This window comes from Sinocyclocheilus grahami, unplaced genomic scaffold (genome assembly GCF_001515645.1).
Source record: "Sinocyclocheilus grahami isolate Dianchi unplaced genomic scaffold, SAMN03320097.WGS_v1.1 scaffold13.1, whole genome shotgun sequence".
Lineage (NCBI taxonomy): Eukaryota > Metazoa > Chordata > Actinopteri > Cypriniformes > Cyprinidae > Sinocyclocheilus > Sinocyclocheilus grahami.
The window spans coordinates 2,889,425-2,911,011 of record NW_015505192.1 but is presented as its reverse complement, the minus strand read 5'-3'; the positions used below and the strand labels follow the sequence as shown (position 1 = coordinate 2,911,011).

Here is a 21,587-nt window from a genome sequence, read left to right as displayed (position 1 = left end):
GCTGAATAGGGTGAAGTATGGTAAATTGTGTCACATTTTAAGTCATAACATTATATGAAATATAAAGCTCAAGGATGCAATGGTTTTAATAGAGTTTGAGATGTTGTAGTGGAATAAAATAATGGCTTTTTGTTAGTGAAGTGTTAATGTGTAAACTAGAATATGAACACAGCAAGTACCTGCTTCACTTTGACAGGTGTTTTCATAGTTTTTCGTTTTGAAACTAAACACTGTGGGTTTGGTTAGTTAGAAAACTGAGAGCCACCAATGATGAAAATTAACAATTTTATTTTTCCATTTATCAATTGGCATAGATCTACAAGCACATGCTAACTGGGATAAGTACCTCGAAAAGCATCAAGCTTGTATTGCGTAGGTTAATTCAAACACATTCTGCCCTCAAACTGAAATACTGAAGCCGCAGTGCAGTTTTCAATGTTTTAAGAATGTAGATGTTTGCAATGATTAGATGAAGTGAAGGTTATTCAGTGATCTCTGACCAAGATGTTTGCGACTCCATGCACCTGAGTGAGCTGAGGACAGTCAGGTGTTGCTAGAAGTTTCTGTGGGCCGGACCATTTGGGAACAACTGTCTCTATCAGACACACTGAGGCTTGGTCTGAAATATAACTGAAAGAAAATGTGAAAAGAAAGGTTATTTCAAAAACATACATTTAAAAAGTATTTTAAAAAAACATATACATTAGTAGTAAATATATATATATATATATATATAAAACAACAAAAAAATATATATTGAAAACCAATAATTTTGTTATGTGTGTGTATATACATATACACAGTGGCTTGCGAAATTTTTTTCATGTTTTGTTATGTTGCTGCCTTGTGTTAAACTGCTTTAAATTACTTTTTTTCCACATCAAGCTACACTCCATACACCATAATAGTAATAAAAAAACAGGTTTTTAACATCTTTGCAAATGTATTAAAAATAAAAAATGACAGTTGAAATTTAGCTCAGGAGCATTCATATTGCTTGTAGATGTTAGTACACTTCGAGTGAAGTTAACCTGTGAAAAATTCAATTCAATGGCTATGATTTGGAAAGGCACACGTCTTAATAAAATGTCTAACAGCTGAAAATGCATATCAGAGCAAAAACCAAGCCCTGTGGTCAAAAGAACTGCCTGTAGAGCTCAGAAACAGGTTTGCATCAAGCCAAACATCTGGGGAAGTGTTCAGAAAAAAATGCTGCTGCATTGAAGGTTCACAGAAGCATGTAGTCTCTGTTACCCTTAATGGAAGACGTCTGAAACAACCAGGACTCTTCCTAGAGCTGGCCTCCTGGCCAAACTGAGCAGCTGATGGAGAAGGGCTTTGGTTAGCATGGTGACCAAGAACCTGATGGTCACTCTAGTTGAGCTCCATGATCTTATGTGGAGATAGGAGGAACCTACAGAAGGACAAACATCACTTCAATACTCCACTGATCTGGGCTTTATGTCGGAGTGGCCAAACTCAATCCTCTCCTCAGTGAAGACACATGAAAACACACTTAGACTTTACAAAAAAACACCTAAAGGACCCTCAGACTGTGAGAAACAAGATTCTCTGGTGTGATGAACCTCAATTCCAAACATCATATTTGAAGGAAACCAGCTCTGCTCATCACCTGCAGAGCACCATCCCAAAAGTAAAGTGTGCTGGTAGCAGCCTCATACTGTGGGCTGTTTTTCAGCCCAAGGAACTGAGGGACTCGTCAGAGTAGAAGAAAAGCTCAATGCACCAAAATATAGAGATAGCCTTAATGAAAACCCAGTCCAGAGCATTCAGAACCTCAGACTGGGCAGAAGATTCACCTTCCAACAGGACAATGACCCTAAGCACACAGCCAGCGTGTCTTATAGACGACTCTGTGAATGTCCTTGAGTGGCCCAGCCAGAGCCTGGGATTGAACCCAATCAAATATTTCTGGAGAAACCTGAAAATGTGCATCTGCCCCCATCCAAGCTGACAGAGCTTGAGAGGTGAAGAGATGGCAGATAATTGCCAAAAGCTGATGAGCAAAGCATGTTGCATCAAAAAAAAAAAGACTTGAGACTGTAAAGGTGCTTCAGCTAAATATTTAGTTAAGGGTATGAATACTTATGCAATACTATTATTTATTTCAGTTTTGTTATTTTTAATACATTTACGAAGTTGTGACAATTCTGTTTTTGCTTTGTCAATATGGTGTATTGGAGTGTAGATTGATGTGGGAAAAAAGGTAATTTAAAGCAGTTTAACATAAGGCAGCAACAAAACAAAACGTGAAAAAAATTAAGGGGTATGAATACTTCCGCAAGGCACTGTATATACACACACACACACACACATCGCATGTGTGTTATAATGTATATTATAGTCAATTATAATGTATACTATAGCCAAAATAAAAATTTTTATAAAATATAAATAACACTTCCATGAACAGTGAATCAGAGTGTTTAATCAATTCAACAGAAACAGAATATTTGAACTGATTCACAAAAATTAAACAAACTTCAGAACTCCGTTTTGGCAACAGAAGTTTAAATCAGAGAAACCAGTAAAACATTTGTGTCTTAATACTTTCATACTCACAAGCTACAAGAAAACATAGGACTGTAAAACTAATTCAGTAAAATCATTGTGAACATTCAATACATCACTCAAACAAAAGACAACAGACAACAATTTGACTCAGTCATTGCAAATTAATGTCTTACCCATAGTCAATGGTTTTGACATGCTGCATTCCCAATCCCTCAATCCGGAATATGACGCTCTTCAGCACATGGAGCAGTGGGTTCTGGAACTTGATTTTGCCCAGCACAGCATCACACACAGGCTGAGAGAGAAAATAACACACAAGCCACATTAATGCAATACAGCCACAATAGATAATATCATCAGCAGGTGGAGTCTCAATATATTGCGAGTCCTGTGAACACAGTGATGATGAGGTCTGGTGTGCGCAGTCTGAAGCTGAACTGTTTGGCCAGAGTTTGTTTAGTCTCAGTGACCCGTCCAGAGAGACTGAGCATCAGCGCCACAAGACCCACCAGATGCTCCTTATAGTCCTCATACTGCAGCGTCCACTCCAGAGACTGAACTATAGTCAAAAGATTCATACTACATGAACATTAAGACTCATTACAAGTCATCATTTAGAATGTACTATTATGTACTATATAAGTATACAACACTGTATCAGTGTTATTTCAGTATTATTACTATACTCTTATAGTATTTATTAATATTTTGAACTATCTTTATTTTTATATTTTCAGTTGTTGCCATTTTAATATTTTATTTACCTTTAATTTTTTAATAATTTTAATACAACGATTATAAATGTTGATCTGACAACTAACACAAATAATAAATAAGTTTGTTTAGTGTATGTTTTTCATCTAATATTTATATTTATATTTTATTATTATTATTAGTAATAATAATAATAATAATTGTTTAAAAGTATCATTCGAATTGTTGAATTAATATATAATTAAATTGGTTTAGGTTTGTTTGTTTGTTTATTTATTTATCTATCATTATAGTATTGAATTACCTTCTATTTTTATATGTTCAGTTTTCAATTTAATTTTAGTTTAAGATTTAGTAATTTTATTGTGTGCTTCTGTCATTTTTTTTTTAAATATTTCATATTTCTATTTAACTTTAATTTTTATTTCAATTTTAGTATTTTAGTCATTTTACCTTAAACTTATTTCAGTTAGTTGGAACATTTCTAATGGTCAGTGGTTATGTTTTTAATTATTATTATTATTATTATGAATTGTTTAAAAGTGTCATATCAGTTATTAAATTAAATCAAAATAGAATAGAATTAAATTGGTCTTATTTTCAAGTATACAACACTATAACAGTATTCTTTTAGTATTTTCTATATACTATTATAGTATTTAGTAATATTTTGAATTTACTTTTATTATATTTTCATTTACAATTTAATTTTAGTATTTCAACTTAAACCTATTCCAAGTTTTCTATGTTTTTCTATCTAAAATGTATATTTTATTTCAGATTTATTTAAATTACCGAAAATTATTTTTAATAGTTTTAGTTAACAATAAAGTTAATATTTCAAGTGTTGTTTTGCTGGTGAGTGGCTGTAGTTAAGCTTTATCCGTTCTATCATCTCTCACCCTCATGAGGCTTGAGCTCAACGCTCCTCTGGTCTGTCTTCATGAAGGTCCTGTTGACTACAGTGTGGTACGAGGCTGACACCTGGCTGTAGAGATGGACACTGTGAGGTGAGCTGCTGTTGTTCTTCAGAATGGTGGACAGCACAGCATCTTGACCAACACATTGTTCATTATCCTCCATAGCATCCTCAAGAGTCACATCACTGTCACCGGCGTTTGGAGCCGTATCTACAGGCTGTTCCTCCTGTTCGCTCCTCCTCCGTACCTGAACAATGAAGTGGAAATCAGAGGGATGATTAGAATGTTTTAGAAACCATAACTGTACATGTGTTTAAATGTATAGCTTTTAATCAGTTAGTATGTTATGCTGTTGTATGATATATGTGAAATACACAAAATGTTACTACTATTTTGGATGTTTTGATGTACAGCACATTGGTTGTTGTTATTTAATTGTGCTATATGAATAAATCTGACACTGAAATTAAATAAGTTAATCAAAGTGTGACGTGAAGTTTTTATAACGTTTTTATATTAAATTAAATTAAATAAGTCAACCAAAGCGTGACGTGAAGTTTTTATGTTTTATATTTTGATGTCCAGCACATTAGTTGTTTTCTTAATTGTGCTATATGAATAAATTCGTCATGGAAGTAAAATTAAATTAAATATAAAAACTTAAATAAATTAGTTAACCAAAGCGTGACGTGAAGTTTTTGTTTTATATTTTGATGTGCAGCATATTTGTTGCTTTTAAATTGTCCTAATATACTGTAAATTAATTTGACATTGACATACCTAAAATAAAAATTTAATAAATACATAAAGTTAACTAAGGCTTGATGTGTAGTTTATATTATATTTGGATTTACACTTTTATTCCATTTGAACCTTTGATTATTTAGATTAAAAATAATCTGTACTTTCTTAAATGAAGCTTTTCAAAAACATGTAAATGGTTTTGTCATGTGTAAGCGAAAATATCTCAACTGACACAACATTATTTAATGAGGATTTTCACCTTCTGCATATCTGTAGGGATGTGTGATGTCTACACGTTGATCTGAGCCCGAATCACAGCGAAGGTCCTGTTATTTTTGCGCTGCCAGTACACTTTATCACTATTCACCTACAACAAAAAGAGCCAAATATTTAGTACAAACACCTACCATATTATAAATCTATGTAGTGAAATTGTGACAGATTTGTGAAGCATACTTTAGCAAAAACGAAGGGTGTGTCATATTTGAGGAAGACCTGCCCGCTGCGAATAGCAGCAACAGAGGTGGGGCCGCAGCGGAAGATTCCCTGGCTGGTTTCCTGAGGAGTGGAATCAACCACCTGCCAACCTCCAAAACCAGATGGCAGATCTGAACGAGTCATCCAGGCCTCATTCCACACATGGTAGTTCCTACATATAGAAAAGCAGCAACTTTAATTACTAAAAGAATAATGAAGTCACAACTTTTACAATCACAATTGTTTCCTTAGGTGGCCTGAACTTGCATGATGCTCTTCAGTATTGTAGAAAAAGGATGATTAATGCTAATGTTACATAAATCAGGGTTGTTATCTACTAAAATTACTAAATTACTTACTAAAACTTAACTAAAACCATAAAAAATTGAATTAAACAAACACTTAATGTACTATACATTTAGGCAAATTAAATAATTAAAGGGATAGTTCACCCAAAAATTAAAATTACCCCATGATTTACTCACACTCAAGCCATCCTAGGTGTATATGACTTTCTTCTTCCAGACGAATACAATCAGCGTTTTATAAAAAAATGTCCTGGCTCTTCCAAGCATTATAATGGCACTGGATGGTGGTCGAGATTTTGAAGCCCAAGAAAGTGCATCGATCCATCATAAAAAGTACTTCACACGGCTCCTGGGGGTTAATATATTAGAATATGCTAGACTTGTGAGAAACAAGTTTTGTTTATAGCAAAGGAAAACCAGTCTCCTTTTGGCTTATATCAAAATCCTCCGACAATTTTCTTTGCAAATCCTCGTTTTGTACTTCTAATTCGTGACTGGTGTTTTGTTTTGCTCTCTCCTCTGCATTTCTGCGTTCGTCACTTCTCACCGGAGCTTACGCTACGCCTACGTCCTACGTCATCCGCTGGAACGCCACTCTCTCGCATACGTGTGTTGGACAGTAAGCGGAAGCTAGAGATTACGGTTTACAAAGTTTTAAATATGTTTATTTTTCTTACAAATGCACCGCTTCGCTTCAGAAGGCCTTTATTAACCCCCCGGAGCCGCGTGGAGCACTTTTTATGATGGATGGATGCAATTTTGGGGGTTCAAAATCAAAACTATTCACTGCCACTATAAAGTTTGGAAGAGCCAGGACATTTTTTAATATAACTCAGATTGTATTCTTCTGAAGAAAGAAAGTCAATCCTACAGCCTGAACCACCGTAGGAAAACCATCCTTACAGATGGATGCAATTTTGGGGATTCAAAATCAAAACTATTCAATGCCACTATAAAGTTTGGAAGAGCCAGGACATTTTTTAATATAACTCAGATTGTATTCTTCTAAAGAAAGAAAGTCATATACACCTAGGATGGTTTGAGAGTAAATCATGGGCTAATTTTCATTTTTGGGTGAACTATCCGTTTAAGGTAGAAAAACTCAAAGTAACATCTAGATGCAGTAAGCAGAAAGCTTAATGAGCAGATGTTCCCACTTATTTTATTCAGTTATTTGCTAACATTTCCTATTTTCATTTCGTTTAACTGGATGTAATAAAATAACTAAAACTTTGAACTGAAATTTGAGACTGGACGCGTGGGAATGCCGAAACACAGCAATACTGAGAAGAAGTGAGAGAAATGTTAACAAAATGTCCCCGATTTCATTCCCAACAGCTCTGGTTCCGTTTCCGTTCGGCATTAAATTGGGTATGCGATTTATATCCAGAGATTGTCTTACTATAGGGAGATGAGAGGGTATGTAGGCCTATTTCTTACTATTGGAGAACGCGTAACGGTCAACTTGGATCATGTGTGCCTTAATAACCAATAACATTACAGCCTTGACGTCATTTAATTTTTATCCGTTTACGGATACCATAGGATTGAATGAGAAATGCCGTAAGCTGTACCCCACCTGTCGCAAAAAGTCAATGACTTCTCTTATAAAACAGCATTTTTTTCGGTGTAAAATCTAAAAATAGTTCAATCCAAAAGTATTGCTTAATTTAAAACATGTTGGAGATTAGCCGATAGGCTGTCGATTCATTAAATGATAAGCTGTTTCCTCTAAAAAGCTGTTTATTCAGCGTAGTGAAGCCTCTTTCATTGACATCCATTAACCAGAGCTGGGTAGATTGCTTACTAATTGTAGTCCGTTACTGACTCCAAATTACATGACAAAAATTGTAGTTAGTAACATTATCCATTACATTACACATTTAGGGTAATGTAATCAGACTACTTTTTGACTACTTTTAGATTACTTTTGACCTAACTCGTATATCACATTGACTTAAATAAGACAATATTGTACCATATTGATATAAAAACACAAAGAGTAAGAAAATGTATTCCATTTCTTGTAATTAACAACATGAAGTGCGTTAAACATTATATTACATCGAGGTTTCCCAAACTGGGTTTTGTGAAGGAACTGCAGGGGGTTCGTGAGTTTAATGAAAAGCTAACAATTTATTAAATCATAAAAAATAAAATAAAAATAAGTAATTTTAAAATAACATCAATCAAAATAAAACACAAAAAATGTATATTGTATTTGTTCACCTGCATGTCATGTGACCATTAACCAACGTCATGTAAATGTGATACTTAATTATTAAAATATTTATTTTAAAATCTCATGAGTACTTCAAGTAAATATGTTAGGTGAAAGAGGTTCAGATAACAAAAAAGTTTGGGAATGCATGCATTACGTGTAAATAAGAAATAATGTGAATTTGTGCATTTTAATGTGTTTGAAAGACAAAGCTTCCTAAATGGCATTATAGTAATACATGGTTAAATAACCTACAGACTGATAATTCAAATAAAAATGTATGTGTTCATCAGTAGTTGATGCAATGTTGAAACACTTCTTAAACCTGAAATAATTTTTGTAAATGCAGTGGTCAAATGCTGTGTGGCCACCTGACTAATGACTGATCTCTCTGTGTGAATGTCCACAAAAATGGAAGACTTTCTGAATGTATATAAGCAGAAGGCTATTTTAGAAAGGAAATTTTAAAAGATGAAAAAGAGGAATTATAGGAAGAATCAGTAAATTATGAATAATGTATTGCTATTGTGTAAATATGTAATCATGTAATCCATAAAAAGTAACTGTAATCTGATTATTTAATTACAAGTACTTAATTACAAGTACTTAATTTTTGGAATCTGATTACATAATCCAGATTTCATGTAATCAATTACTACCCAGCTCTGTCTATCGCATATGCAGATTTTTATTTTTCTCACAAACATTCAGATATTAAAATTAAAGAAAATGCCAACAATAAAAATAACTAGCTAGGTTGGCTGTTTGCCATAAAAGTCCATAGATATGATGCTCGTGATTCAATTTGATTCACATTTTGGTACAATAATTGCTAGATATAAATGCATGAATAATGTTTTTGATTCCTCATATATTTTAGCTTACTCAATTTAAACGCTTCACTCTCTGTATTTGACAGTGGCACAATAAGAACTAAAGCAACATTTTTACACTACTATATCACTCTCAATAATGCTAAATATCTTACACTCTTAAAAATAAAGGTGCTTCACGATGCCATAGAAGAACCTTTTTGTCTAAATGGTTCCATAAAGAACCTTTAACATCTGAAGAACCTTCATGTTTCACAAAAGGTTCTTTGTGGCGAAATAAGGTTCTTCAGATTACAAAAAGGTAAGAAAGAGATGGTTCTTTAAAGAACCTTTGACTGAATGGTTCTTTGTGGAACCAAAAATGGTTCTTCTATGGCATCGCGTGAAGAACCTTTTGAAGCACCTTTATTTTTAAGAGTGTACTTGTGGTGGTGACTCCAGCAAAGACCTAGCACTGTCCAAAGTTGGCAGGTATTCCTCCACTGTTGTGGTACTGTTTCAGGATGGCACTGCTGCCACTCCAAGCAGTAGGAGAAAGTCCTCCCTCACAGGTCTTTTGCCAGTTACCCATCAGCACACCATGATCATCGTTGTAATTAACCTAAACATTGACAATATTGTGTAATCTGCTTCACATCATCATAACTCATTGATCATGATTGATTTTCAGACTTACCATGGCAGATACCACCCTGACTACATTAATGGGGTCTCGCCATCCTGAGCATGGGCCACCACTCTTCTCCAACACAAAGAAACATGCAGCCAAGACTCCTTCATCAAACTACTACTACAGAAATAGAACCACAGATCAGAAATTAGAAAGACTGAAACAAACACATACAGAAAATTAAAGTTTGAAATGTTGTTTTGAAAATAAGGCTTGTAATATATCCCAATTAACAAGTTTCGGGTTCCCTGAATGGTCTATGAATATGAATTTCTGGGTCTCAGAATGTTAAGATTCTGTGTGATGATAAATATATTGTAGAAACTTAATTTTCTGTAAAGCTGCTTTGCAACGATTTGTATCGTGAAAAGCACTATGCAAATAAACTTGAAATGAATTGAATTGATGGTTTTGAACAATGTTGCTTTTAACTCTAAAGTCTGAGAAGCTTTCTGCAACAACGTTTCAATGTTACAACAGTAATCAGTTGACAAGTCATGTTTTGTATTGATCCACTGTTAAATTAATCTTTAACATTTACACATTTTGCAGTAACTTTTATTCAAAGCAACTTATATTGAATTGAAACTATGCATTTTTGAAAGTCATGCATTCTCTGGGACTGGGAATCATACACTTGACATTACCAGGACATTGTCCAGTAATTTTAAAGATATTTCTGTTAACCATAAAACAGGCAATAAAGTTCAAACACCTGTAAAAGAATAAATACAGAAAATTCTTTCATATTAATGCAATACATTTTGCCCTATCTTTATGTTTTTTTTTTTTACGGTGTGTGAAGTATGTAACAAAAAAAAACTGGACAAAAATTATTAAAACATTCTATATACGTAAGTTCCAAAGTTGTCACACAAAAACCTCTCTCTCTCTCACACACACACACACACACACACACACACACACACAAATGTTCTAGGAATGTTTTTACTATAACTGATAGTTAGTTTAAAAATTGAAAACTGAAAATAAATGTTCACGGAAAATAAGGAAACATACATTTTACTGATATATTTTAAAGTGAAGTGTCATGTGGCCAAGTATGGAATTAGTGCTCTGCATTTACCCATTCAAAGTGCACACACACCCGGAGCAGTGAACATGCCATGTTTTGCTGCGGTGCCTTGCTCAAGGGTACCTCAGTCGTGGTATTGAAGGTGGGAGAGAGCGCTGTACATTCACTCCCCCCACCCACAATCCCTGCCGGTACGAGACTCAAACCCACAACCTTTGGGTTACGAGTCCAACTCTCTAACCATTAGGCCACGACTTCCCACGGCGTTAACAACTGTGTTTGAAATTTTACCTGACCAAAATTCCAGGTTCTGGGACCAATCTGTTGCTCAGTTCCATAGTAAAGTTTGCCTGTATCATTCAGTATATACTCAGCTCTTTCCGCCTCATCATTCATGTACGCAGAGTCATGAGCAGAAAGAGAGAGAAAGTTGAAATTTTAACTAAGTACACTTTTTCATGATTCAGCTGAATTTGATTAGTTTGAGGTAGTGATAGACACACAAAGTGTCTTATTATTTTTTCTTTCTTCAAATAATACCTTTGCACCAAAGGTTGAACAGCATGTAAACGTCATTTTCAGGTTTGTCTGGTCCGTCAAATACCGTCCAATACAAGCGGTTGGAAGGGAATAAACCTCCAGCCTGATAGTGGTTTTCCTGTTCAACAATTTTTGCCTCCCAGGCTTCTTTGCTGAATTCTGACACTAATGGAACAACCACAAAACTGCCCTTGTGTAGTGGTAAAACATTTCCTGCAAAACACACAAACAAAAGCATACACTTTTCATCAGATAATCTGAGGTGACTGGTGTGGCAGGTGTAAACAGGATCATGGTGGATAACAAGATCGCAACAGTAAGGACAGTAAAGCTATGACTGACCAAGTCTCGGCTCCAGGTAAAGTTGGTCTCTGTTTGGAACAAAGGGTCGAGACTGCTCAACAGACATCTGGAAACACTGTGCTCTTCGGACGATAAGATGATTGCTAAAGAAACCATCTGTGTGATGCTCCTGATGATTCTGTCCTTTCCTGGCCCTGATCAGATCAATAGAATGTACCTGCAGTACTGCATCTAAAAAAAATCAGGCATATAAGGAAAGTTTATCAAGACAAACTGAAAAAAGCAAAGTTTCAAGCTTATTTAGGCCTTAAGTGTTGACAAATCGTTTCTTAGAATGCATTAAAAATTTTAAAAGATGGAGTGCAACCATTGTGAAACATCGAAAAGCATCACAAGTCAGAACAGGCTGAAGGACTGTCAATTGGTGGATGCAGATACAGTTAAAACATTTTGTTGTTTACAAAAACAGTACAAACGTATTTTACAATACTTATACAATAAGACTGTATCAGCTTTGTCAGTGCAACAAGATGTATTATTATACACTGCAGTATTAAGATGTATTGCTCTTACCATTGACTCGTGGATTCCTGAGAGAAAAGAGAGAGAGAGAAATTATTGAAACTTTATTCTTAAGGCTGTAATTATCTACTAAACAAAGTTTACAGTTTTTTTATTCGTCTTGGTGCAGTTTTCACATGAAAATTGTACATTTTCAAAACTCAAAATCCAAACTGATCACACTTGTAACACTGCTAGATCAATCTTTCGATATTAGATTTCATGCTTTTATTACAGTTATATATACAGTATTATATTTTCAGTCCACATAATCATTGATTCAACACACAAGATCTTTGTAATATGTAATGAGAATATTTGGTTTAATCACTGAATAACAACACTATGATCTTCTTTCTGTTCAGTACTTTTAACAATCAGTTAATTAAACAGAAAACAATGCAAGATACTATACAATATGACTGAGTCCATCCTGTAGTCATTTGTTTTTTACTAATGCAGTTGAAAACGCTTCAACAGAAAAGGTGAATTTTTGATGATCTGTGGAGAGATTAGTACTAAAAGTTTTGAAAATGTACAAATTGCTTGTGAAAATTGCACCAAATTACAAAAAATGTTAATGGAATTGTCATTTGTGCTTTAAACTGAATTAATTGCAGAAAACTGTGGAGAAGAAGAGACTGCTTGGGATGTATCTGGATTTCTTTTTTAAATCAGCATCTAAGGATAAAAACCGAAGTCTCCAAAATCATTTGCATTTCAGGAAAATTAAGATGATATGCTAAATTAAAACAGATCACACAATAAATAAATAAAGGATGGATGGATGGATAGATAGATAGATAGATGGATAGATGGATAGATGATGGATGGATGGATGGATAGATGGATAGATGATGGATGGATGGATGGATAGATGGATGGATGATGGATGGATGGGTGGGTAGATGGTTGGATGGATGGATTGATAACTAATGGATTTGTGGGCCTGGAACCAATTTATATGAACTTTTTTTTCAATTTAAAGCTATCATAGCACATGATAGCAATGAACAAGTAAGATGTTACTTGTTTCTGGTATTAGCGCAGTCATTGCTAATAGAGTCAATGTAGTGATTACCTTCATGTGGTCTACTCTTCAGTGCAATGGTAACCACAAAAACTTCAACATAAAAGAAACTCTTTAAAATGTCAAACATAACAGCATTAAACACTAACAGCTCTTTCCCTTCACTAAAAAAAACTACATACAATAACACTTAATTTCAACATTTACTCTCCTCATCCAGTCCTATGCAAAGCATTCTGGGATCTAGAAATCCACTACCCAATTTCCAAAGTTAACAAGACTATTTTGAGTTACATTAACTTAATTTTTAAAGAAATTCAATTAACACAGAAATTTAAAAATTAAACACAATATTGTTAATGTAATGATCAACATTATTATGTCAACTGAACTCAACAAAATAATGTATTAAATTAGAATGTTTAACTTGCAACCATGCATTTTTTGAAGTGTTATTAAGTGTGTATTTAATTTGAAGAGTGTATGTTCCGGTTTGTTAACAGAGTAACTACACCAAAACGACTTGAACTCAAGTCTGCAAGCAATTCTGAGATGTTTCTCTCCTGAGCAGCCATGGTGTATATATTCACGTGACGTCCACAGCTCAGAGCTGAAGAGTGTGAAGAATCTCCTGTATCATGACAGAGAGAGTTTAATGTTTTAGAATGAATTTCAAAAGGTATTTCAACAGCTTATTAAAATACGGCACGAGAGCAATCTTTACAGCGTGACAAATTAAGGTTGGTCACTTTTGTTGTAATGATGCGAAAGGAGAAGTAACGACAGTAGAAAATAATCATTGCATTCAAACTTTTGAACTACCTCATTAACAAGACATTAATATCTCATTAAATTATCAACTGTAAGCAAAGCTGTCAGTGAGGATTTCTGTAATGAGGAGTAGGTTATGTTTATTTAAGATGATGAAAGAAATGGCTAATACTCAAACACACATGCACCAAAATAAACATTTGCAGGCTTTTGTTTCCAGTTAATTTTGTTATAATTATTTTTAGAGTCCCCATTACTGAGTAACAAAAGCAAAACTAGTTGCATTCATCAGTTAGTTTAGACCCCTGTCTGTGAAAGTACTGCTGAGGGGCTGTGGAAAGATAAATAAACAAAAAAGTTTATTAAAATAAACATACAGCTGTATGTTGTCTCTCTGATGTTTGTGGGGCCCTAAAAACCTATAACAATGACCACAACATAAAAAAACATCTATTCACACTGTTCAAAACTCTGTATAAATCAGGGTTATTATAATTAACTAAAACCAAAACCATAAAAAAACTTTTGCTACTTGAAAAAAAATTAACTTTAACTGAAATAAGAAACAGCTAGTTGCCAAGGTAACATTATTAATTTTCTTTTCGTTTAACTTGATGTACTAAAATAACTAAAACTGAAATAATAATTAATACAAACTATATAGATATATTTAAAAAAACTAATAAAAATTACAAAAACACAACAAAATGACTAAACATTTAACAAAAAATTAAATGACAACAGAAAACATTATAAAAAATATTATGCATTTTCTTTGAAAAATATAATAGTACCAGATACACTGGTATAAATAGCTATTTTTTAAACATCACTCTTGTGCTTTAATGTAATTATTTAATTATAAGATAGTTGCAAGGTAATATGAATTGTGTAAGCTAGTAATGCATCAGGAATGTTTGTTAAAGTCAGAAAGCATTCTATCAACCAGTCAGGCACATTGTAATCATCATTCCACAAACAGGACAGAACAGGAATAAGTAATGAATTTGGAATGTGCAGCAATGTGAATGATTCAGTCCAGTGGTAAAACTGCTTATGACTTACATGGTAAACAAAATATATACCACTAACACAATAATTGTATGGTTGTGAAGTGATGGTTCTACCATATTTGTGACAGGGAGTTGAGTTTGCAGCTTTAGCTATATGGAATATACACAAGACTAGATAATGATCCGAGATATCATCACTATGCTGCAGAATTTCAACGCCATTAACATCAATTCCATGTGACAGTATTAAATCTAAAGTATGATTACGACAATGAGTAGGTCCTGACACATGTTGTCTGACCCCAATAGAGTTCAGAATGTCAATAAATGTTGATCTCAATGCATCTTTTTCATTATCAACATCTATATTAAAATCACTAATACTTTAACTCAGAAAACTTTAACTCAGAAAATCTGCAAATTCTTTGATAAAGTCTGTATGGTGCCCTAGTGGCCTGTATGCAGTAGTCAGTACAATCATCATAGGGATTTATCATCAACACGTATTTCCCTAGATAATGTTATATGAAGCACCATTACTTCAAACTAATTATACTTGAAACCAGACCTCTAGGAAATACTGAAAATATTACTATGAATTGTAGCAGCATCTCCCCCTTTACCTTTTGGACGCGGCTAATGTTTATAACAGTAATCTTAAGGGTTAGACTAATTTAAAGTAATGTAATCATCTGGTTTTAGCCAGTTTTCTGTCAAACAGAGCACATCTAAGTTATGATCTGTCATATAATTTGCAAAAAGCTCTTTTGTAGAAAGGGATCTTATATTCATTAAGCCAAGCTTTATCATTGGTTTATTGGATGAACATCAATTAAATTGTTACCCTTGAATTGGTTTGGATGTTTTTTGTATTTGCTAGTTTGGGGAACAGACACAGTCTCTATAGTATGATATCTAGATAAAAGAGTCTCTGTGCTGAGAATAACTGACTTCTGTGACGTGAGTCGACTAGCAGACGGTCGATTTAGCCATTCTGTTTGCTTCCTGACCTGGGCCCCAGTTAGTCAAGTACTTCTATAGAGAAGAGCGGCACCACCCCTGGAGGGGTGAAGACCATCTCTTTTCAACAGATCAGGTCTGCCCCAAAAACTCATCCAATTGTCTATGAAACCTATGTTATTCTGCGGGCACCACTTAGAAATCCAGCCATTGAGTGATGACAGTCTGCTATGTATCTCTCCCACGGTAAGCAGGGAGGGGACCAGTGCATATTACATTGTCATACTTACAAGTTCACACACCTCTTTAATGTTATATTTAATGATTTCCGTCTGGTGAAGTCGAACATCATTAGTGCCGACGTGAATAACAATCTTGAAAAACAAGCCAGCACTTTTAAATTTGCCAAGATGTTTGCCAAGAGCGATCTGGCTCCCGGTAAACATTGGACTATGGTGGCTAGTGTCTCTATTTTCACGTTCTGTACAATAGAATCACCAATAACTACCTGTTACAGATTTAACAGAACCTGTTTAAAGTTTTGATCGGAATGGAAGAGCTGTGTTTTGTCCCGTGACTATGTCACCTCACAGTCACCCAGTCGCCCTGCTGCAGGGTCTCTGCAACCGGAACCAAACAATATGCAGGACTCGCTAAGCTAGTCGCATCCAAAGCCGTAACTAAGGCCCTCACATTCTTACTATCCTCAATTAAAGTTTGGATGTGTCTCTGGTTCTGAAATCTTCTCTGTCAGCCTAACTATTTCCCTGCATTTATCATATGTGAATGCCTTGTCGCCGACAGAGAAAGCTATATATACATGTGGCAAGCAGTGTAAGTGACAATAACAGGAGAAGCCTTGACTCATCATGTTTGTTGAATGATTAAGTTAAGTGTATATAACTATTGGATATGAAATACAAGTTATTCAGTATAATTCATATAATACACAATTATTCTTAAACATTTTGTTTTCATTTTTTTCTCCATCAGGTAGACAGGTTGCTAATGTTGTTTTAGTGTTTATTATCTATGCATATTAAAGAACACCATATTATAGTCAAGCATTATAGAAATAAAGATTTTTCAAACAGTATTAAAACACTTGGCATTATTGGAGGGAAGAAAATAATACTTATAATTACACATCATAACTGACATTTATTACACTGATTATAAATTAGTTGACAAACAAATATTTCCCAAATACAATGCTACAAATAATACATCTTAGTAATCTGGCATGTGATAAAATGTGACATCTAAGTCAAAATTCCTTCAAGACTTAATATACTTGCTTATTTTTATTGTGAACCATAAATAAACTGTAGGTCTTTCAAAATACTTAACCATACTGTATGAGATGTAATTTCTAACATAAACAGCCTCTAATCATAAGCTTCATGGTTCCACGGTTACATGCACCCTGGCAAGTATCAAGTTTCAAGTATCAAGTCTAAATCTTTTCATGAATAACAATGTTGGCGAATCCATGCACCTGAGTGAGCTGAGGACAATCGAGAGATGCTAGAAGTTTATGTTGCCCATGATATTTAGGAACAAAGGTCTCCATCAAGTTCACTGCAGCCAGACTTGGAATATCACTGAAGTGACAGAGAGACAAAATTATTATGTACATTTGTATTAATTTTACTCATCAGTCAAGTGTAATTTATTTCAAGCATTGTAAATTAATACAATACTCTTGTGTTTTACCCATAGTTAATTGTTCTGACATTATGCAATCCCAATCCTTCAAACCGGAGAACTACATTCTTCAGCACACAGGGCAATGGGTTCTGGAATTTGATTTTGAATGTCATCTCTTTGCCCACTACACTGCCACAAAGAGGCTGAAAAAGAAAAGACAATCAGGGACTACTCTGCAAATTGTGATGCTGCAGAAAAGTTGTGTGAAAAATAACTTGAATGCAAACACTGGCAGATATGAAGAGTTCATAATAAAGAAAACTCACAATGATAATGAGATCTGGTGTGCGCAGTCTGAAGTTGAACTGGGTGGTCAGTATCTGCGTAGTCTCTGAGACCCGTCCAGAAAGAGTGAGCATCAGCGCTGCTTGATCCACCAGGTGGTCCTTGTAGTCTTCATAACACAAGGTCCACTCCAGAATCTGGACTACAGGGGAAAACAAGATAAACAGTAAGTGAATACTAATGCTTTTATAACAAATCTACATTAAAAATGAATAATCATCCTCATTGTTATTTTGTCTTCACAGCTGATAGACTGTATGTCAAGTCTGTACTGAGAACGTAATGCTAAGGTAAGAATTTGGTAGGACTGGTTTAACTATGGTTTGCACCAAATGAATAAAAAACTTTCTAAGTTCATTAAGATAAACCGTGATGTTGGCTTTAAAGTATTTCCTGAAAGTCTAAATTAGCATTTTAAGCCAGAACAGCTTGAAATACTGCACCAGGTTTGGTGGACATTGCTTGGAACTTAACCAAACTAATTCTTCTTGTATTCAATTTACAGTCATTGTACTCAATATATCTATTTTAGATGTAACTGTGTATTGGGGCCTCTTGCAAACTATGATTTCAAGCTTCCATCATCCCTCACCCTCATACGACTTGAGCTCAATGAGTGTCTGGTCCTTTTTCACCAAGGCATTTTGGGCTCCGGTGTAGTAGATGGCTGCCACCTGGCTGTACAGAGTGAGGCTACGAGGAGACATGCACTTGTTCTTCAGAATGATGGAAAGCACGGCATCCTGACCAACACATGGTCCGTCACCCTGCATGTTGACTTCAATGATCACATCCTCAGTGTTGGACAGTGGGTATAAGGACTGTTTGGAGCCATTGCGACAGGCTGTTTCTACACCTTCTACATCTGTGTCTGAACCTGATGAAAGGGATAAAATAATAAATAATTAAACTCGATATGAATATTTAAATGTGTTGTTTCTTGGATGCCATGCATAAAACATCCCTACTTTTCCGAAATATTACTAAAATCACATCTGCCACTGTGACACGACTAGCTTGTCAGAAAACTAACCAGATCTCAAGGAAGTCTATAAAGATATAACGAAATGCTTAATTTTATATTAAAGTGCCCCTATTATGGATTTTTGAAAATTACCTTTCATGCAGTGTGTAACAGCTCTAAGTGAATTAAAACATCCTGCAAAGTTTTAAATCTGAAAGTGCACCGTGTATAAAGTTATTGTCTCTCAAAAGAAAGAGTTGACTCTGAATCATTAAAAGGAGTCGTTTTTAAAACGAATCCCAAGCTGTTTCATGTTGGCGTCAACATGAAACATTAGCATATTGCCACTTGTTGGTCTTTTCGCATTGGTCTAAATGAAAATGCAAATTCATTCTTTGCCATTAGGTGCTGCTTTTGAAGTGGTAAAAATAGTGGTTTCCCCGGTAACGCAGTACACAAAGCAGCACTGCGCTCACAAACGCTGCTTTATCAGGCATTACAGGCGAGATGAAATGAAAATGAGACCGATCGGATCAATCACCGCAGATTAGCGTCACGCAAAGGAGGGGTTTGGAAAAATGAATCGTTAAACTAATCGTTTCGGAGTCATTGAGCAAATAAGGTAAAAAAAATAAATGCATATTATAAGACAATGAAAGTGTTTTTTGACCTTGCATGCATGTCAACCTGTTGTTGGGGACTCCCAAAACCAAAATATGAACCTTTCATTACCCATAATAGGGGCACTTTAATAACATATTACATTTTATATTTTGTCAAGAATATATGGCTACTTTTGATTAGCCATCAATGGAAAAATAACCTTTTTCCCCACAGAATGGTGTAGTTATGACATCTACCAGCAGGTGCTAACTCTGCATGCTAACCAGTCAAACCTAATAGAGAAACCACAACATTTGGCTTCAGTGACTGGAGTGATCAATAATGATGCATATCATTATGGCTCTCTTTATACTGGTATTTTCTATATGTACAGCTCAGACTGCTGTGATGTGTAGGTTTTCACCTTCTGGGTGTTTGTAAAAGTGCGTGATGTCTACACGTTGATCTGAGCCGATAGCTTTGGTGCTGATGCAGTGACCTACTGCGTTCTTCTCAACCTGAATTACAGCAAAGTCTTCATTCGCTTCACGCTGCCAGTAGACTTTATCGCTGTTCACCTACAACACAAAGAGCCAAAAAGTAAGTGCTCCGGAGTTGTGCGTCTGTCCTTTTTCATTCCAATTCAGTTCCTATATTTGAAGGAGGATCCAGAATTGTAATGAGTTTAAGGGTACAGAATTATATATCTGACAGAAAGGTAGATGTAAGGCATTAACATACGCCAGCAAAAAGTAAGGGCGTGTCATGCTGAACCTGCCCGCTTCGGATTGCAGCAACAGAAATGGGGCAACGAAGATTGTCCTGGCTTGTCAGTTTAGGAGTGGAATCAACCACCTGCCAACCTTCGAAACCAGATGGCAGGTCTGGCCGAGTCATCCAGACCTCATTCCATACATGGTAGTTCCTACATTGAGAGAAAAAAGAGATAAAGAAATACATACAGTACAACAATCATTGCATAACCATTGCCACAAAAATGAACGTTTTGACAAATGCTGACGCCATGTAAGCTTACCAGACTGAATAACGGTTTAGATGCTCAATCGGCTCAAATTTCTCATCAAAATAAACATCAGCTGTCAATGAAACATCAGTGTCATGAGCAGAATTGAAGTTTGAGACTGGACGATTGGGAATGCCCAAACATCTCAAAACTGAGGACAGAGAGATTGTGAGAAGAAAGAATTTAATCAATACACGTATCTAAACACACCATCAATTCTTATTGGACTGTTCACTTTTTTCTCAGTCCAATATGTTTAACATCCTACTTGTGTTGGTGACTCCAGCAAAGACCCAGCACTGTCCATATCTGACAGGTTCTCCTCCACTTTTGTGGTACTGTGTCAGGATGGCACTGCTGCCACACCAAGCAGTAGGAGAAGTTCCGTCATTGTAGGTACTTGACCAGCTACCCATCATCACACCACTGTTGTCACTGGCATTAATCTGTGACAAAGACGACGTCAAAATGCTATTCTGCTGTCTGCTAACTTCCCAAAACATCCTTGTTCTCATTGTCTAATCAGGTTGTCTAATCCCCAAAAATCTAAAGCTTGTTGATTAAAAAAGGCTGGAAAACTCACAAATGCAGATATCACTCTGACCACATTAACAGGGTCTCCCCATCCTGAGCAAGGCCCACCACTCTTCTCCAACACAAAGAAACACGCAGCCAAGACTCCTTCATCAAACTAAGAATAAGAGATCACAGAATAATAATAATAGAGAAATTTGTTTGCATGCACTTTTATATGAATATGAATGAAAGTTTGCTTCTTACTTGACCAAAGTTCCATGTTCTGCAGCCAATCTGATGTTTAGTTCCATAGTAGATTCTGCCCATGTCATTCAGCACATACTCAACTCTCTCCGCCTCATCACTCAGGTACACACCGTCATCTGATAAAGAGGCATTCTTAAATATTTAACAGTGCTTTCTAGTTTTTCCTCATTTTTTGTTCATTTTCAGGCTTCAGATGTGATTTAAAAGCCCAATAAAATGAAAATAGAATGCTATATCATGTGCACATACATTTACACCAGGGGTTGAACAGCATGTAAATATCATAATCAGTTGAAGTGAGTTTTCCTCCTGGGCAATTGGTTACGATAGTAAGTTTGTATTGTCCAATAGAAGCTGTTGACTGAGAATAAACACAGAGTTTGATTCGGTTTTGCATTTGTTCAACAATCCTGGCTTCCCAGCAGTCTTTCTTGAATTCCTTCACCAATGGAACAATTGTGAGCATCTCACTCCATGTCGATGGGATATTACCTGAGAAACATACACAAGAAGAGGAAATGATGGTGAGGATATGCCTTAAAGGGGTCCTATTATGCTTTTTCACTTTTTGAACTTTAGTTA

At 35.2% G+C, this 21,587-nt stretch overlaps 1 protein-coding gene and 1 pseudogene across 1 annotated transcript in view; both read right to left on the bottom strand.

Annotated features, from left to right (window-relative positions):
• Window positions 1-485: 485 nt before the first annotated feature.
• Window positions 486-13,127, bottom strand: LOC107599556 (protein-glutamine gamma-glutamyltransferase K-like; annotated as a pseudogene).
• A 3,965-nt stretch (window positions 13,128-17,092) lies between these two features.
• The window catches only part of LOC107599549 (protein-glutamine gamma-glutamyltransferase K-like), an 11,651-nt gene continuing 7,156 nt past the window's right edge, over window positions 17,093-21,587 (bottom strand). The window contains exons 5-15 of the mRNA XM_016291187.1: window positions 21,255-21,497; window positions 21,003-21,121; window positions 20,806-20,913; window positions 20,491-20,668; window positions 20,235-20,373; window positions 19,940-20,123; window positions 19,623-19,776; window positions 18,224-18,508; window positions 17,613-17,773; window positions 17,353-17,489; window positions 17,093-17,240 (exon numbers count right to left, since the gene is read on the bottom strand). Coding sequence (XP_016146673.1) covers window positions 17,093-17,240; window positions 17,353-17,489; window positions 17,613-17,773; window positions 18,224-18,508; window positions 19,623-19,776; window positions 19,940-20,123; window positions 20,235-20,373; window positions 20,491-20,668; window positions 20,806-20,913; window positions 21,003-21,121; window positions 21,255-21,497 — 1,856 coding nt within the window. The remainder of the gene's footprint in view (window positions 17,241-17,352; window positions 17,490-17,612; window positions 17,774-18,223; window positions 18,509-19,622; window positions 19,777-19,939; window positions 20,124-20,234; window positions 20,374-20,490; window positions 20,669-20,805; window positions 20,914-21,002; window positions 21,122-21,254; window positions 21,498-21,587) is intronic.